The following is an 18915-nucleotide window of genomic DNA, read 5'->3' as shown; positions in this document are numbered from 1 at the left end:
ATTCTAATAAAGAATGTCTTATAGGGAATTTTATTGTGGTAATTAAATGAAAAAATTTACTTGAAAAATGTTTACTGCGTATTTTGTTGCATATTTTGTCGTTCGCTTGAGCTCTGCGGTTCTTCCTTCTTTTGCTTTTTTCCTCGGGTTCATACGGGAAGAGAAAGCCGGAACACATATCAAATATAGTATTGTTTTCCATTTCTTTAATATCGTACTTGAAATTACTTTGCAAGTCTTTTTGGCAGTTTTATAATGTTTTTAAATTGTGCCGGGAAACACAGAAAGCGTGACGTCACAACCGTGTTTACATATACTGTACTCTCATCTAAACTCACCTATCGACCAATGAGCGCGCGCGTACTATCTAAATTATTTTATAAAACTCCATAAAGCAGGCTGCCTACGTCACGCGCGTGCATTATTACTCAACATATGCACTTAAGCAACGTCATGGATTAAAGAGTCCAAGTGAGGCACATGTTGAAAAAAAGAAACGGTTTGCAGAACTAACTAAGGCGGAAAGAAACCGGCTTTTGGTGGAAGCGCAAGCAAAAGCTACAAAGAGCTCAACAAATTGGGCTGAAAACGCTTTAAAAGGTAAGGAAACTTACAATAAATATACGTTAACGTTTAGAAGAACTACAATACACATCCCGAACACTAAAACGTAAAACCGGTTTTAATAACGAATAAAACGAACAAAAGCATATTACATGCAGTGCTCCGTATAAAGAGTTTACACTTAAGCTTGTTAACATTTTTTTTTTGTCGACAGGAAAGCAACATTGCACTCGTTTATTCAATTACATGCTTTCTGGCAGCTGTTGTGTATATCATTTAACAGCCATCCTTTCGAAATACCCATTAGTTAATGACCGAGTTAAATTATCTCCTTTACTTAGAATGGGGTGCACAAAAAGCCCCTGTGCTTTTGAACTTTCGTGCATATGGTAACCATCCTTTAAATTCACTCACCGGCTGTTTTGGTTACACAAAAGGTAAAAAGCATCCGAAGACAGAACCAGAAAGGTTGTTTATAGTTTGTTTTCGCTTTCGCGCGCAAACTGCATACAGCTGAGGATTTATATTATTTACGACACAATCCTCTTGCTCGAGCAGATAAAATGAAATGCGCTTTGTTTCCAATGATACAAGTTCACATTTGACTCAACGAAACCTCCCTAAAAACAAATAAAAAAGCAAAAGCAAAATGGTTTATACGTGGATGTTAGACTTTCGCAAAACAAACGAAGAAAAAATAGTCGCTGCGTTTACGGTTTTGTTTACTGCCGCATCATGAGCTAATATTAAGTATTGTCGCGCGTCCATAGCAACCAATGAAAACAGCACGTTCTGAGCATCTATGAATATTAACAAACGTCATGACAGACCTATACACTTTCTCCGACTGTAAATAAATTTCCAGAGAACAATAAATAGGCATTCTACGCTATGCCCTGGCAGTGGCCCCTGTGTTGTGTTCTCGGGAAAAGCGCTTCAATTTTTTTTTCTCTAAGTTTTCAACTGGTTCGCTCCCCTTTTGTTCTCTACAGGTCAATCTATTCAATAACCCTTGCCAATTACTAACTGTTTGAAAAGCTGGGGGCGTCTTTGATTAAAGGGGAGGATGAGGTGAAGACAATGGCTGATGACAATAGAAAACAATGGACTAATACTAATTTCCTCCAGATATTTCCCTCTTTCCCTCACTTTTATTAGGGCCACATTACCCTTGTCTTAATGCTCTCTTCCTATTGACTTAAGAAAAAAAAATAACGCGAACTAAACGGGAGGACAGCATAAAGCTTTTAGTTTACTAAAATAAACGACTTTATCAACTTATTCTACATGGTCGCGACCAGAAAACGATAGATTTTGATAATGTTATTGCTTGCTCTTGATCCTGGATATTTTTCGGTTTACCTTGAAAACACGCTGACATTCGTTCCATTAATCTTTGATAAATGGAGGCGAGCAGTTAGCGAATAAGAACAGCATAAGTGCTGTTTGTGCATTTTATTCTTCCCATCCTTGAACGTATAGCGACGTAGCGTACATAATGTAACTTTTCCAAAGAACAATAAGACTAACCGTCTTCGTTCACCTTAGGGATTACCCTTACATGGTGCCTTTCTTGCACATGAGCAAGCTGTATTAAACGGTACAGGAGAATCAAAATCCAAAAAATGTTGTAAGATGGATCAAAATCCCATCCTGCGGGAATGATGGAGAGGGTTGGGGTGGAGGTGGGATACTATACTGCAAGCTAGTTATTGATACTAAAATCGAATATTTTGGAGGCGTGATGGGACGCTAGGCTTGAATACAGACTTTACCCTAACGATAACCCTATACAACTACTGTAATCCACTTCCTAGCCACATACGGCATAAGTAGCATACAACCGATGCTGTTGTTACCTCAATGTGTCACCAAACTTCTGTATGTCTGACTCGTTATTGTACAAACAAAGCCCACTTTCATTACCAAAATGTTGAGCCCGAGGAGTTTGAAATATGACGTTAAGCCCGTACCAATTTCTATATATCTCCACTTTTACACCAGAAGGAAAAAGCACCTGAAATTGAATAAAAAAATACAATAAATTATAGTCGTAGTCGTAGTCGTAGTCGCAGTCGTAATTCGTGGTCGTGGTCGTGGTCGTGGTCGTGGTCGTGGTCGTGGTCGTGGTCGTGGTCGTGGTCGTGGTCGTAGGTCGTAGGTCGTAGGTCGTAGTCGTAGTCGTAGTCGTAGTCGTAGTCGTAGTCATAGTCGTCGTGGTCGTCGTGGTCGTCGTGATCGTCGCCGTGGGCGTGTCGGCGTGTCGGCGTGTCGTCGTGGTCGTCGTGGTCGTGGTGGTCGTCGTGGTCGTCGTCGTGGTCGTCGTGGTCGTCTTCGTGGTCGTAGTCGTGGTCGTCGTGCTCGTCGTCGTGGTCGTCGTCGTGGTCGTCGTGGTCGTCGTGGTCGTCGTGGTCGTCGTGGTCGTCGTGGTCGTGGTCGTCGTCGTCGTCGTCGTCGTGGTCGTCGTCGTCGTCGTGGTCGTCGTCGTGGTCGTCGTCGTGGTCGTCGTCGTCGTCGTCGTAGTAGTAGTAGTAGTAGTAGTAGTAGTAGTAGTAGTAGTAGTAGTAGTACACTCCTCCTTTGGCGCTTAGCGGACATGAATGGCGCTTTGCGGACATTTTTAGTGGCGCTTAGCGGACATGTGGCGCTTAGCGGACAGCGATGGCGCTTTGCGGACATTTTTAGTGGCGCTTAGCGGACACTACGGCGCTTTGCGGACATTAATGGCGTCTAGCGGACATTATGCAAATTTGGCGCTTAGCGGACCGTCCGGTCCAATGGCGCTTTTTTCCCCTTTTTTAAATGTTTGCCCGTTTTTCTGTATCAGAGCCGAAAAGTTTCATACTTTATATTTTAACACATACTTACATTTTCTATTTAATGCGTGCTGTTTTAAACCGATTCTACATATTTTGGGCGTCCCTTTGATCGTAACAGGTTTTCGCCTTATTGACAGTCTTATTGGCTTTCGTTCGTGATGACCAAAATATTTAGCTTGGCGCTATCTCAATTTATGTTTATTTTGAAGTTTTTGGCTGTTGAGGAGGAGAAAAATATCTTCAAAGATTGTTCGGTAAAGATGGTTCGGTAGCCCCCATATTGAATTAATTATTTATTTGAGCTCTTAAAGGTGGATGCAATGGTCAAGACACTGTTAATTGTTGTGATGTAGACTTGATGTAATAAACAATTAATTCACTGATAGTTGTTTTTAGCTTTACATAAGAGTTTTCTATAGCTATGATTGATCAGAAGACTTATCACTCAAATAATTGGTGAGAAAAACTGTGAAATTCTTTTTCCGATAAGTAGAGGTGAGGGGTAAGGGTGGAGGTTTGGTTGTCTGTGAGGACATCAAGAAAAGGCAGAAGGTAGTTAGCTTCTTTCTCCATTGTAAAGTGAAAAAAAGTGAATATTTTTTCGGCGTTTTGCACCCCTCGACTTCATAATTGGGCTGGTCAACACCCTTAATGACATACCTTTAAGATAACCAACAGTTGGTTAGGTTATTATAATGGTATTCGAAATTTGTTTGAGATCATGCACACGAATCTATATCCTGAGCACGTTTTTAATAGCTTGATTAACCGTTATATAACTAAAGCCGGCGACACACTTGGCGATTTTATTCGAGAGAGGACGGCGCGCAACCTGTAAACGTTTTCGAATAAGAATCACCGACCCTTTATTTCAAATTACGTGCGTCACAAAATTTAGTAAAAGAAGGCCGCCATTGTTTAACTGTTCTGCCCTGAAAAATCATTTCAAAGTCAAAGCATCCAAGCAATTTTTTTCTCTAAGTTTTTCGTTTTCATACTTCTACGCGTGTCGTTAAATTGAACTTAGTTTTTAGTCTTAGATAAAATTTTTATCGATGATCGAATGTTATAAAAGCGAAGATATTTCAAGAGCAGAAAAAAACCCCGTGTCTGTTTAAAACGAGGTGTTTATAAACAACACATTAATTTTACTATATACTAAGGTGCAGTTTTTAGCTCATGCCATTTGAACGTCTGTCAACTTTCTTGTATGTGTAGCGTGCGGAACGGTCACACGGTTCGAACGGCTGACAATTTTTTTTACACGGAACGGCCACACGGATCAAACGGCCCTTAATTTATGTTACACGGATAGCTTACACGGCTCAAACGGCATCCCTTTCCGTGCACACGGCTACTGAACGACAAACGCGCGGCTATCCGTGTCAAAACGGCAAGTCCTAAGGAACGTTTTCGCGTGAGAGGTCACATATTATACGGTTTTCAAATGTACGCAGCACAACATAGGGTATGCAACTTACTTGTAAATTAAGAACTTTTTTAGTGAAAAAATTCTGTACCTCCATGGTAGTCTTTAGACGCGTGATGTATACACATTATCATATTCAAGCTGTAATTGTTGTTACATCAGTGAAACAAGCCGCATTTTTTCTACGCGTGTGCGCGATTACTTATCACCTGACAGATCTTCTAATGTATTTGAAAACCTACATGGATCAGAGACATCTCTTGCTTCGAGTTCTACAGACTCCTTTGACGTTATCAACTTCGAAATTCCTATGCATTCCTTTGATGTTATGTCGGGTTTAAGAATTTCCCTTTAAAGCCCCATTGGGGGGTTTAAGCAAATCTTAGTTTTCATTGTTTTGATAAAAAAAGTTTGGAATTTTTTTCCTTTGTTATTTTTTAGGTAATCACTTATAAACGTAACGCTTAGTAACGTTTGTGATAAGCAGTCAATATTGACGAGATCACCTGGTGTTTAAAAGGAGTCTCAGAACGAGTAGAATAAATGTGTCTTAGGGTTAATGGGGAAAGAAAGCCGGCAATTTCCTTAGTGATTATTACACATTACTGATGCTCTTTTTAAAGGAGAAGTTCACTCCAGAATGGACACTATTTTTTTTACGCCAATAAAAAGTTTATGCAAAGATATGTTATTCACCAAAATTTCAGCTTCTAACGAGCGCTTAAACTCTACGAAATCCTTTTCTGAAGTAGCTCAAAACTCGACAACTGATGCCGCCATCTTGGAGCTGTTAATGTGTGCGTGACGTCAAAGAGCTCAGCCTGAAGTTGAGCGGGAAAATTTTAATTACTTCAAACTCCTTGTTTCTTTGTAATGGCTTTTGTTTGTAAAAATGCCTGTTTGTGCAGCTCCATTTTGCTAAAACAGAGCTCCACGAAATACAAAAAGAGGTATTTCCGTTTTCACCGTCTTTTAATATTAAAAGAACAATTGCTCAAAAGCGGACACAAATATTTGTGTGTTCCGGCGTTAAATTGGGGTCCGATCGAGTTCATTATCGAAGTGCAATATAATTTTCTGCAACTTTTTCAGGTTGATCTATTATTACCTATCCTTCGAGATCCTCGATTTTTCTCGTCGTCCCGCTCGACACTCTGTCTCTGGGTCTCCGAGGATGATCATGTTACCAATGTTGCAGTATTGCATACGGTACGTGCATGTTGCAATCAAGATTTGTGACAAACAGAACATAAAACAACCAATAAGTCCATAAACGGCAATGTCGCCAATGTCCTTCGCGGTAATAAACGTCCTCCTCCATTGTTCGCGTCAGTCATGACGACATGAACGCGAACATTGCTGTTTCGTTTTGTTTACAGCATTCATCATAGTTATTTTACGCCGGACGTTTCCTTGAACATTATAAAACATTACCAAAGTAGCAGACCGTACCAGTTTGTCGTAGCAGTGCTACTAAAAAGAATATATTTACTTGTTTGCTTGACCACAACGCCCCCAGGGTTTATTTAAAAGTTAGCAATTTTGACCCGGCGTTTAATCGGGGACCCGCGTTTACTCGAGAAAATACGACGAAGTCAACAACAACAACAGCAGAGAGTTTCTCTGGTTCATTAAAAATCCTCCCTGAAATAAAGTAAAAAAAGTGAAATAGCATAAACGTAACATTGGTTGGTATTGCGTCTGCCTTTTTCTTTTTTTGTGGGTATTTTCACTTAGGAGACTGTATCTGTGATCTTCTTCGAAGCAGTCTTCCGTATAGTTTTCGGAGCACACAAATATTTATGTCCACTTTGTCAGGAATTATTAATTTCTGCCCATTCTTATAATCCATTCGTGAGCATTTTTTCCTTTAGATATTGAAAGACAGTGAAAGGTTTTTTGTATCTCTTGGAGCTCTGTTTGAGAAACATGGAGCTGCACAAACAGGCATTTTGACAAATAAAACAAAACAAGGAGTTTTGAGTATTCAAACTTCAGGCTGAGCTCTTTGACGTCACGCATACATTACTAGGGACTTTAAGCACCGACAACGGGGACCGCAACGGGGACGTGGAAACGCGAGGGAAAACCCCAATAACGTTCTGCGCATGTCTGGCGGGAAAAATCTTGACGTTCTGCTCCTGGGCCCGACGTGAACTGGCTGCTTTTGGCGTCGTCGGAAAACGTGAGTGCAATGTAAGTAGCTTTTCACACATTTTGTTTGTTCTTTGCTCTTAAACGAAATAATTAATATCAAATGGTATTTAAGAAACTGTAAAGATAGTCGACATGAATTTTTTGTCGCAATTTATGCGAGATAATTGAATTCATTTACAAATTCAAACTGGAGAAATCTGGTGGCGAAAATAATTTCACAGCCACTGTCAATTCTTTTAACACCGAGTTGTTTTGCTAGTTTTCCGTTATTTTTCAATGTGTATTACTTGCTTTTCTTTCTTGTTCAAAATAAGACTTGCCAAGGCGTCCAAGTTGATTTGCACCAAGACTTACAAACGGTGAATACTGCGAAATTTATCAAGATTTTCTCAGAAGATTCGTATGGCGGGAAGCGTCCGCCAACAACGGCCTGGTATTAAGAAGGCAAAATATTAGCTTACTGTTTTAATATTACAAGCAGCTTTAGTCAAGTTTAAGGTGTTCTTTCAAGTGCCGTCGGTGGCTTTAATTTTCTGGTCGAAATTTAGGAAAACCGATGGTATGCTGAAAATTAAAACCTCAAAATAAAGGGCGACAAATGTCTGCAGATTTGACTGTCGGCAAATGTAATTTTCTTCGTTGTGTACCTGTGCTATTGAAAGTCTTGCATGTATGAAAACAACTATACTTTCAATTAAGACACCTTTATGCACTGAAATAATTATCAGAGTAGACATTCTACAAAGTTGGAAACAATAATAATTCATCCTTTTGTGGTAATGTACAATAATAATTCATCCTTTTGTGGTAATGTAAGAGCTTATTTACTTATTGTAGTCTTGCTTATTTGTAATAGATTGATTCAAGAAAATTCAGGAACTGAATCATGTAAGTTCTTTAAATGTAAATTATAAAACAAGAATGGATTAGTTAAAGCTGAAAATTTGAAGCCTTAGACAAGCCTTGTATTTCTTTGTTGTCTTTGACTGTGGTGTCATGAGAGAGCTGCCCCATTCTTGCTTTCAGTACAAAATGGTATATTGTAAAGTGATTTTTTCCTTTCCAGGTCAGGTCCAATGCATTGGACCAAAGATCACGATATCCTTCTGGTGAGAGAGGTTTTGGCTGTTGACCCTTTCTCAGAACCAAAAGGAAGTAGAGAGAGATCAAGTCTTTGGGAGGTTATATCCTTTCACCTCAATGCAGTGCCAGATCCAAAATTTGCAGTCAATGCAAGGTCTGTGAGGGACAGGATAAATCTCACTCTTATAAAGAAATACAAAAAGAAAATGTCAGAGGAAGAAAAGGCCAGCGGCATAGAGGGAGATCCCCCCAGTGAATTCGACAATGCAATGGAAGAAATTTGTGAGAAGTCAGATGCTGCTGATAAAGAACAACAAAATCAGTCCAAAGGAAAGAAAGAGAAGATTGAGAAAGAAAAAAAGGAGGCAGAAGAGATGCGGAATAGAGCATTAGAGAGAGTGGGAGAGACAAGAAAGAAACAACAGCTGGATGCAGGCTGTGCAGATCCTGATGTCAAACCAGGAAAGCGAGTGCGAAGAAGTGGAGCTGAAACAATTGATTACTTAAAAGAGCAGGCAAAGGTAAGTAAGCGAGTAAGCGAGTGAGTGAGTAAGTACACTGTAACCTTTATTTATACATGATTACAAAAAGCCAAGAAGTTTGTGGGGTAGTGTTTTCTAAATTAGAATTAATGGTATTAGATTTTTTCTCTACTTGTAACCAAAATATGAGAAAGAAATTGATAGGTCACATACTTCTCTCATGGACTAAGCCGCATAGATAAATGCCGCCCTTTTGTTAATATGTGCATGCTAATTACACGTAAAATTCTGCGCAGTAACCTGGATGCACAATGCAATACACTAAGGCAATGACCTTAAATCAATTTCTTTTAATTAAAATTATTTAAAGCAATTTACAGTGGAACTTTTTTTTTTTTAAGGTCAGGCAAGAAGAGCTGGAGTTACAAAGGCAACAGTTTCAAATGCAGTTAACAATGATGAACCAGCAGCAGCAGCAAAACCAGGCTTTGTTTGCAATTCTCAAAGACCTGGTGAAGGATAAATAAACTGATATTGGCCTTTGACTTGATTGGCAAACAAGTCCTTCCTTTTTTATGACAATTAATCAGTCTATATACCTGTCCAACTAAAATCTATAGAGCCCTGGCTTCATTTATCTTTGCCATGTTCATATTATGCAGGGTCTCAAGTCCTTTTTTTTTTCAGTGATGTTTATTTGCTTGCACATATTTGGTAAATTGAACTTTAATGTCATTTGTAAGCAAGTCTTGTTCTTGTTGAAATATATTTGAAATATCTAAAAGATATTTCAAGTGTTCACACATGTACAGTCGTGGACAGAGTTGCTGTTGGGATTGTTTAGAGGAATGAATCAGTGGTGTTTATCTACATGCACATATTTGGTGAAATTTTAAATTGAACTGTTATGTTGTTTGTAAACAAGTCTTGTTCTTGTTGAAATATATTAAATATTTCAAGCATTCACACAGTTGTGGATAGAGTTGATGTTGGGATTGTTTTCAGAAAAGAACTAAAATAAAGCCTCCTATTTAGGGGTGAAGATTCCTACTTTTGGCCACTGTCCTTCCTATTTCCTGGGTACACTCAGTTGTCACCTGACACCCTGATCCCTGAATGACATCTAAACAATTAAGGGGTCCAAAATGGTACCAAAGGAAAACTTAACCACAGCATACGGTAGACAAACTCAAATTCTCTTAAGCAAAGCTTTGAAGCATTTTTGAGTGGCAAGTGAAATTTTTGCATGGATGTGGGGGGAGTGGGGTGGGGAAGGGGAGGGGTGGTGGTGGTGAGTGGACTTCAAACCCGAAAAAACATGCTTGATCCATAGGCCATAGGACACATTGAACTTTTTAAAAGCATCATAGACATTTCCACCTTTATTATTGTCACATGATTAATTGCAGTTGTGTCTCAAAATAATATAAACATTATATTAGTACCCTTTGGCCATTACATCATTCAAATAGCAGAATATTTTGTGACAAACATTGAAATAACAATGTGCTCAAAGAAAACATTCCCTTTAAGACTAGGCAAAGTATTCCTGCAAGGTAGGGGGGTCTAGATTATAGAATTCTGATGTTGTGTTGCCATACAAGCATGTTAGGGCGTTTCTTAGTACAGCACAAACTAGGTACATTTTCCCCACGGCTGAGAGACCTATCTTAAGGTTTTTTTTTGAAATCAATAAATTTAAAATAGTTGACTATATCATTAAATAGCCACTCGACAGAAACTCTTAGAGGACTCATAGATTTATTAAACAGTTCCATTCGTGGTGTAAGACGCATGTTTCGGAATGGAGCCTGAAGATGCAATCTTAAAGGGTAGGCTGGATCTCCATAGAGGCACATTGGATACAAAATAGGCCCAGGTGTGAAAGCAAACTGCTGTAGATCATCAAGAAGATGTGAATCATGCAGCATCGCAGCATCGTGGCGCTTTCCCTCTACATAACAAAATCACAAAACATGTTATTCCACTAGTACAAGAACTTCTTTCGACTTCCCACCTTTAATAAATAATAATAATAATAATAATAATAATAAACTTTATTTCCGAATACCCTAGCTCTTCCCAGAATAAGGGGAAAAAAGACAAACAAACTGAAGAAATATAAAAACATTCATGTTTTCCCTCTTACCAACTGGTCCAAACATATTTCCAATCATTCCATTCGGAAGTGCCACGGACTGGAATTTAATGGCGTGCACCCTTTTATGGCCATTGTAGACTATTCTCTGATTTTGACCTGGCTTACTAATCGGCCTAACAGTTCCATCAATAAAGCCAAAACAGTTCTCCAAAGGGGAACCTTGAGCTGTGATGGCTGTCGCGTACTTGTCAAGCGCACGAGGGTTAAGTAGGGCGTCATTCCACTGAAGAATTCTGTGGCTATGCATCTGGTATATGAAATCAACCATGTAGTTGTTGATCATACATAGTACTGGAACGGGCTTCGCAAATCTGGGTATCATATCGGCATACCGACAAGGATATGCCAGTCTCTTGAGTACAACACAAAGGGCTTCCAGGCCACTACAAACACTTCTTTGATAGCAAGTTATTACATCAGGTACCTGTAGAACGTCGGCTAAAAGTCGAATATCTTGTTTGTGAAATCGAAATTCCGACAAGCACTCGTCGTTCTCCAGCATATCAAAGTCAAAATAGTCATAGGATTCGTACGGAAGATCCAGATTTTTTGACTTGTTTAAATCGTATAATAGCAAAAACTCTTCATCGTTTATCACTCCTTGAGAGTGGCTTATCAGTAGTTGATTTCTAACTTCTTTTAGCTTAGGCATATTTAACAGAATGCGAATGTCGGTCGGCGTTGTCGTCGGATTCTTGTTGTGACCGCTTAACCATTTCTAAATACGCGCCAAAACCGCGTCGTCTCCCCAGACCTTTCTCGGTTTCCCAGTCCCCGTTGCGGTTCCCGTTGTCGGTGCTTAAAGTCCCTACTAGCTCCAAGATGGCGGCGTTCAGTTGTCGAATTTTGGTCTACTTTAGAGAAAGATTTCGTAGGGTTTTAGCGCTCGTTGGAAGCTGAAATTTCGGTGAATAATATATGTTTGTATAAACTTTGTATTGGCGTAAAGAAAATAAATGGCCACTCTGGAGTGAGCTTCTCCTTTAGCGCCTACATGGTGATTCATGCGTACTGAGCAGTTACAAAAAATGACAATTTCTTCCTTTCCTTCGCATCATATTTGGCCTGTACTTGAATCAACGTCCTTGAAACCTTTGTTCTTTCACAATGGCTTGGAATTAAATTACGCTGAAACTTCATTATAGTAAATTAACAAAACATGTTTTTAACGCGAATAAAACTCGCGTTTCTTTTCTAAACAGAAATTTTTTTGGCTCGAAGTTTAGGTATCCTCGATAAATGTTAGATAAAGTCGCAAAGTTTGGCAGCGTTTGGTAGAATATTAAAAAAGTTATAAGCGTTCAAAGTCGGCGCGGGCACTTTCCGCTCCCCCCCCCCCGGTCTGTAAAGGGTTAAGAAAATAATGCATTTTTAGGTCTAGAAAAGAAGTTAAATGCCCTCACCTAACGGCTAGGGCATCAACTAGCAGCTCTTTGTAACGGTAAAGACTGTTTCCGAGTCAAATGGCCCATACAGCCGGAGCTTTTCCTAGTTTCTGTAGCATTAAGCGACTAGGAGTATTGCTACTCCCCCTGGATGGGTGCTAGTCCTTCGCAGGGTTCTAGACCTTAAGCGTGCATTTTTTTTTACTATAGAACATTGAAAGGTATCTTCAAGTGGGTAAATAACTCGTATGCCCTCTGATGTCTTCAGTGTACGGCTCTGGAGTCTTTATTGTAAGGCTGTGAGAAGTCTGGTAACAACTTTTAAAATAACTCTTACTTTACTGGCGCTTTCCGGACAGAGCACTTTGCGCAACTTCAACAAATGGCGCTTTGCGGACATAAGAGGCTCTTTTATTGGTAACATGAAAATCATTGCTGACGCCATAAATCTTTACAAATTAAGCTTGCACTGCACCCAACTATTGGGAAAATGTAAATGTACCAAATAGCCCAAAAAAACAAGATAGAAGCTTGATTAGTTTACGAATTATGAAAGTGTTATGAACGGTCACCATTATGTCAAAAAGCGTTTTTTTAGAAAAAGGACGAAAAACTTGCCCCCGAAAAAACGCTTCAGTGTTTCACGCCCAATCTCTCAAATATTACAGTTTGTGCGAAGTTTTAAGTTTTCAGGAGGTAAGTCATGAAAAGCTTAAATATTGGCGAAGATATAGACATTTGAACCATAGACGCAGGTAACGTTTGCGTCGTTAATCGGTGTCATAAACAAATATCTACTGAATGCATTTGGAGCCAGAATTTTTGTTATACTTTTAATATGAAGGCATTAACAAGATATTTGTTTTGGACAAGTTTCAAAAAGTTACCGTGCAAATAATTTTTTTTAGAAATTTTTCAAATTTTACTATTATTGCAGCCTTGGTGCATGTCCAAAACTGTGAAAATTAACAACGTGTGTTTCTATTGATCTAAAACAAATACGCGGGTATAAAGAGCAAAGACAGTTGTGAAACATAGTTAGGAAGTAAGGCAATTCCCCCAGAAACAAAGGCGCTAAATCTCTCTAGAGTAAGCCAAAATCACCCTTTTGTGGCGCTTTGCGGACATGAAAATGTTAAAAAAAATCTGTAAAAAAATACCGGTTAGACCTAGTAGTGTGAAACATTGCATACAAGCATTTTAAAACGCATCTTTTAATGTGGGGTACAAAAACTGGCTTACTCTCAAGGTTTTAGACAACTTGTTTTAAAAAAAGGCAAAAATGGCACATTTTGAGGAGTAGTAAAGGAAGCTTATCCACCCGGTAGCCAATCAGAGAGCAGCAGGATAGCTTAATTTGCATATTCAAAATGGCCGCGGTAATTTCTGAGGGCTGTGATTGGCTTATGGGGAAATGACGTCACGCAGAAAGTCACACAACGATGAAAATAACGTTTTTTAGCGGTGCATCTCTCATTAACAGTTTGCGTCACGCAACAAAGTCACACAAAGATAAAAATAAAGTAACAATTTATTCAAAAAACCTATTTTTTACACTGCGGTCTAAGTGAATCACAAGTCAACTAACATGGCTACAACCTCCATGTCATTATTTGAAAAGTTTCCATTGGTAAAACCATAAGGAAACGATTGGAACGTTGTACGATCGATAACCCGCTTATCAAAGACAAGGCCATACTGTTTTGTACGAGGAATAGTCTTGATACGTTTGGAAGCTGGTTCGCGTAGAAAGAAATGCGGATTGGTCACAGGGATCGTCCTGCGGTTGTCGAGTGGATTTTGGATCTCCTCTAGAACATTGTTCTTCATGACCTGATAGTTTAACTGAGTAGATCCACGTACGTTCAAAGTAAAACCTCTAACTTTACATGTAATTTTATCATTTCGTGTTAGGTAACCGTAGTTCTTTGCACCACCCGACACAAACTCTACGATGTAATCACCGTCTTCCAGCTCATTTGTCATATCGCCCAGGTAGTCACCAAGTTCGATTTCGGGAAGTCCAGGCTGCCATCGGTAAATTACAGAGTCTGTGTCATAATAGAGGACTTGGTGATCAAGTTTCTCGAGACTCTCATAAAGTTTGAGCCTTGCCTGGGCTGTGGTGAAGGCAGCAATAAAGATGTTAGTCTTGTTACCTTTGGGTGCACTGTCCTTATGGGATGTGTAAACTACCTCCAAAACCTCTTCTGTGCATATCCTGATTGAACTGATGTTCAGCAGCGTGTCGCTGACCAAACTGAAAAGTTGAGCGGGTGTGGTCACTGTCTCAGTTCTGGGCTTATTCATGCGTTCTCCGAATTTGCCCCAGAACGAGTTGAGCATCAGTTTGGCTGTTGCTTTACGTCCTGGGTTCTTTCGAATCTGGTCAGGGTCAAGCTTGATTCCCTCTCTTTCTTCATACTCACGCACGTATCTCTGTTTGTCTTCGTCGGTCACCACCCATGAAGGGTAACCGCTCGACTCTTGTTTGATCTTGAGCCAGGTGTTCACGTAGCTGGCAAACAGACCAGTCTGCCGCTGCTCTGGTGGGAAATGAAACACTTCGCAGATCTTCACAATCTCGTACCCCATCTCCACTGCTTTTTCTAACTCTGGGGTACACCACGTGCCATGAAGAATCCGTTCTTCCCGAGTGTGCGTACAGATGTGAGAACGGTCCAGCATGGATTTGGACAATTTTTTAAGAAATTCTAGTGAGCAGCACACAGCAACAGATCTTGTAAACTTGATTTATTTTCTCCGACCGGTTTCGTCTGATCAAACAGACTTCATCAGGGAGTTTGAACAAGATACATAAAGGAACTTATTTTATACCTATGCTATAGAGTACAAATCACGTTCCAACTAGGGTGTGAACAGCAAAAAACACCTACAGAATTGCGTACAGGATATGACTAAAATCCTGCAAATGTGCAATGTTTAATTTTGGGGCTCACGGATTTAACGTTAAATCCGTGAGCCCCAAAATTAAACATTGCACATTTGCAGGATTTTAGTCATATCCTGTACGCAATTCTGTAGGTGTTTTTTGCTGTTCACACCCTAGTTGGAACGTGATTTGTACTCTATAGCATAGGTATAAAATAAGTTCCTTTATGTATCTTGTTCAAACTCCCTGATGAAGTCTGTTTGATCAGACGAAACCGGTCGGAGAAAATAAATCAAGTTTACAAGATCTGTTGCTGTGTGCTGCTCACTAGAATTTCTTAAAAAATTGTCCAAATCCATGCTGGACCGTTCTCACATCTGTACGCACACTCGGGAAGAACGGATTCTTCATGGCACGTGGTGTACCCCAGAGTTAGAAAAAGCAGTGGAGATGGGGTACGAGATTGTGAAGATCTGCGAAGTGTTTCATTTCCCACCAGAGCAGCGGCAGACTGGTCTGTTTGCCAGCTACGTGAACACCTGGCTCAAGATCAAACAAGAGTCGAGCGGTTACCCTTCATGGGTGGTGACCGACGAAGACAAACAGAGATACGTGCGTGAGTATGAAGAAAGAGAGGGAATCAAGCTTGACCCTGACCAGATTCGAAAGAACCCAGGACGTAAAGCAACAGCCAAACTGATGCTCAACTCGTTCTGGGGCAAATTCGGAGAACGCATGAATAAGCCCAGAACTGAGACAGTGACCACACCCGCTCAACTTTTCAGTTTGGTCAGCGACACGCTGCTGAACATCAGTTCAATCAGGATATGCACAGAAGAGGTTTTGGAGGTAGTTTACACATCCCATAAGGACAGTGCACCCAAAGGTAACAAGACTAACATCTTTATTGCTGCCTTCACCACAGCCCAGGCAAGGCTCAAACTTTATGAGAGTCTCGAGAAACTTGATCACCAAGTCCTCTATTATGACACAGACTCTGTAATTTACCGATGGCAGCCTGGACTTCCCGAAATCGAACTTGGTGACTACCTGGGCGATATGACAAATGAGCTGGAAGACGGTGATTACATCGTAGAGTTTGTGTCGGGTGGTGCAAAGAACTACGGTTACCTAACACGAAATGATAAAATTACATGTAAAGTTAGAGGTTTTACTTTGAACGTACGTGGATCTACTCAGTTAAACTATCAGGTCATGAAGAACAATGTTCTAGAGGAGATCCAAAATCCACTCGACAACCGCAGGACGATCCCTGTGACCAATCCGCATTTCTTTCTACGCGAACCAGCTTCCAAACGTATCAAGACTATTCCTCGTACAAAACAGTATGGCCTTGTCTTTGATAAGCGGGTTATCGATCGTACAACGTTCCAATCGTTTCCTTATGGTTTTACCAATGGAAACTTTTCAAATAATGACATGGAGGTTGTAGCCATGTTAGTTGACTTGTGATTCACTTAGACCGCAGTGTAAAAAATAGGTTTTTTGAATAAATTGTTACTTTATTTTTATCTTTGTGTGACTTTGTTGCGTGACGCAAACTGTTAATGAGAGATGCACCGCTAAAAAACGTTATTTTCATCGTTGTGTGACTTTCTGCGTGACGTCATTTCCCCATAAGCCAATCACAGCCCTCAGAAATTACCGCGGCCATTTTGAATATGCAAATTAAGCTATCCTGCTCTCTGATTGGTCCATTCAAATTTCTGCTGCTCTCTGATTGGCTACCGGGTGGATAAGCTTCCTTTACTACTTTGAGGGAATGGCGCTTTGCGGACATTTTGTCGCACTCAAACATACCTTACTAAAACACGTGCTGACAGCACCATTTAAATCCGATTAAGCTTAAACTCCACATACACATTGCCAATATATACATCTACCTTTTGGGTGAGAATCACATCTAACTCCCGTAAAATGATAGAGTTAGAGAAGCATAAAGTCAAAATTGTGCAAAAATGGGGCTTCCCGTTTTTCGTGTAACCTGAAACACCCACTCGACATGACACCTTTACTGAATTTTTTGGGACGAAAAATGAACGCTTTCTAAACTTACGAGAGTTACTTGCCGCAACTCTATGAACCAGTTTAAGGCATCTTTAGTCAACATTTGGTCTATTTCTGGATTTTAAAACGATTTTCCAGCACGAACGGGCAGCAATGGCGCCTAGCGGACACATCTTTGCCATTAACAGACTCGTTCTCCAACACAAGTGAGCCGAATACTCTCGAAAACTAACATAACATATGTCTTAGTGTTAGCCATGCTTTCGCCGAGTTTTAAGTCATAATAGTTTATTATTGTTGCGTTATAGCTTTTTGGAGTTATTTTGAAAAAGTGTCCGCTCAGCGACCCAACGGGAGGAGTGGTAGTAGTAGTAGTAGTAGTAGTAGTAGTAGTAGTAGTAGTAGTAGTAGTAGTAGTAGTAGTAGTAGTAGTAGTAGTAGTAGTAGTAGTAGTAGTAGTAGTAGTAGAAGTAGTAGTAGTAGTAAAAAAAAAGGTAAAGCAACTTTATTTATACACGGTTTGTGTTTAAAGCTAGAAGCTTGTGGGGCCGTGTATAGGAAACAAATATAATATATTAAATAAACATAACATGGTTAAAAATCCCAACTGGCAGGAGGCAGTCCAGTTGGCTATTTACAAGCATGACCGAGGATTTGAGCTTGGGGCAACCGAGAACAAATCCAGATAGTGGTCAGAACGGGACTTGAACCCGGGACCTCCAGATTTTAAGTCCGGCGCTCTAACCACTCGGCCACGCTGCCTCCTAGTAGTAGTAGTAGTAGTAGTAGTAGTAGTAGTAGTAGTAGTAGTAGTAGTAGTAGTAGTAGTAGTAGTAGTAGTAGTAGTAGTAGTAGTAGTAGTAGTAGTAGTAGTAGTAGTACAGGCTTCCAGGCATCCCCGTCTGTTGCGACTGCCTCCCATGTGTTGGTGTTGATGCATAGAGCCTTAAAGTCACGTTTACAAGTTTGCATTGTTTCAAGACACAATAAATCATACGATAAGCGTTATTAGTACATCTAATGTGACTACATGTTGTCTAATTTGGGAACATTCAGTTGATATAAGTTTTAAGGGCTGTCAACATTAGAGGTTAAGTCTAATTTGGACGTTTCTGAATTCAACTATTCCGTAATTTAAAACTACTTGTGTAGTCGTGGTACATGATAATTGTATATCGGCCGAAACTGTCCAATTACTTGTTTATTTACTTTTAACTTTTCTAGAAAATCTTTACAAATGTATTTTTTTTCTAATCGTTGTTTTTTGCTATTTCAACTATCACTGCGAAACTTCTAAAAACAACAGGAAAAAAATAATTGAAACAGCCAAATTCAGCGACCAAGTGCTCAAGGGAAGACTGGACTTTAATAACACCAGTAGCCGCTTTTTCTTGAATGACACTACCCTTCACTACACCCAAGAAATTGAAGATTGGCTATGATTACACTTTACTCAGAATGTAATTAAAATATGTAATCGTGCAATATTTTTTGTTCACAAAATAGAAAAAAAAGTCTGTTTTTGGCTTATTTTATAAATGGTTCAAAATCGGTTTATGCTGTATAAAAATCGCTTTATCACAAATGAAGACAATTTCATAATTTTTGTAGACCCATACTTCGAGTATTAAAGTACTCTTCTTCAGGGTTAAATTAGCAGTTACACCGCACGCGTCATACTACTTTAACAACCTCGGACGCGCACCAAACAGATACACCACAAGCTTCATTTCATTTTCAAAGCCTACATGTCAACAGTCTCGCGCGCGCTTTGCAAGATCTTCTTAACTTGCGCACGATAACTTAATTTCCTTTTAAAATAACATGTTACGTGGGTCTGGTAAGTTTGTTCCTGTTATAAAAGAAATCGCTAAAAAAGTGTCATATGATAAAAAGCTTTTTGACTGAGTTAGG

General features: G+C 39.7%; 2 protein-coding genes and 1 pseudogene across 18 annotated transcripts in view; 1 reads left to right on the top strand and 2 right to left on the bottom strand.

Moving 5' to 3' along the window:
- The window catches only part of LOC144655576 (von Willebrand factor D and EGF domain-containing protein-like), a 118204-nt gene that overhangs the window by 37952 nt on the left and 61337 nt on the right, over positions 1-18915 (bottom strand). For all 16 annotated transcript variants that reach the window (XM_078515846.1, XM_078515844.1, XM_078515841.1 and 13 more), the window contains exon 9: positions 2424-2581. In XM_078515846.1, the coding sequence (XP_078371972.1) occupies positions 2424-2581 (158 nt within the window). The remainder of the gene's footprint in view (positions 1-2423; positions 2582-18915) is intronic.
- LOC144655594 (uncharacterized) lies at positions 7085-9742 on the top strand. Its single transcript, XM_078515882.1, has 3 exons — positions 7085-8573; positions 8936-9340; positions 9506-9742. Exons 1-2 carry the CDS (start codon positions 8046-8048, stop codon positions 9059-9061), a joined length of 654 nt encoding a protein of 217 aa, XP_078372008.1. The 5' UTR covers positions 7085-8045; the 3' UTR covers positions 9062-9340; positions 9506-9742.
- LOC144655591 (uncharacterized) lies at positions 9926-12868 on the bottom strand (annotated as a pseudogene). The gene is made up of 2 exons (XR_013571147.1): positions 10684-12868; positions 9926-10488 (listed from the first exon to the last, which is right to left on the bottom strand). The product of XR_013571147.1 is annotated as an uncharacterized LOC144655591 (transcript).

The sequence above is a fragment of the Oculina patagonica genome, chromosome 5 (genome assembly GCF_052425735.1).
Source record: "Oculina patagonica isolate OP01 chromosome 5, crgOcupat, whole genome shotgun sequence".
Classification (NCBI taxonomy): domain Eukaryota; kingdom Metazoa; phylum Cnidaria; class Anthozoa; order Scleractinia; family Oculinidae; genus Oculina; species Oculina patagonica.
This window is presented reverse-complemented; position numbering and strand designations above follow the sequence as displayed.

Bases quoted from the DNA above. Each gene is read 5' to 3' on its own strand.
- LOC144655594 (XM_078515882.1), top strand. From the start codon at position 8,046: ATGCATTGGACCAAAGATCACGATATCCTTCTGGTGAGAGAGGTTTTG. The intron at 8,574-8,935 runs GTAAGTAAGCGA...TTTTTTTTTAAG, and splicing joins ACTTAAAAGAGCAGGCAAAG to GTCAGGCAAGAAGAGCTGGA.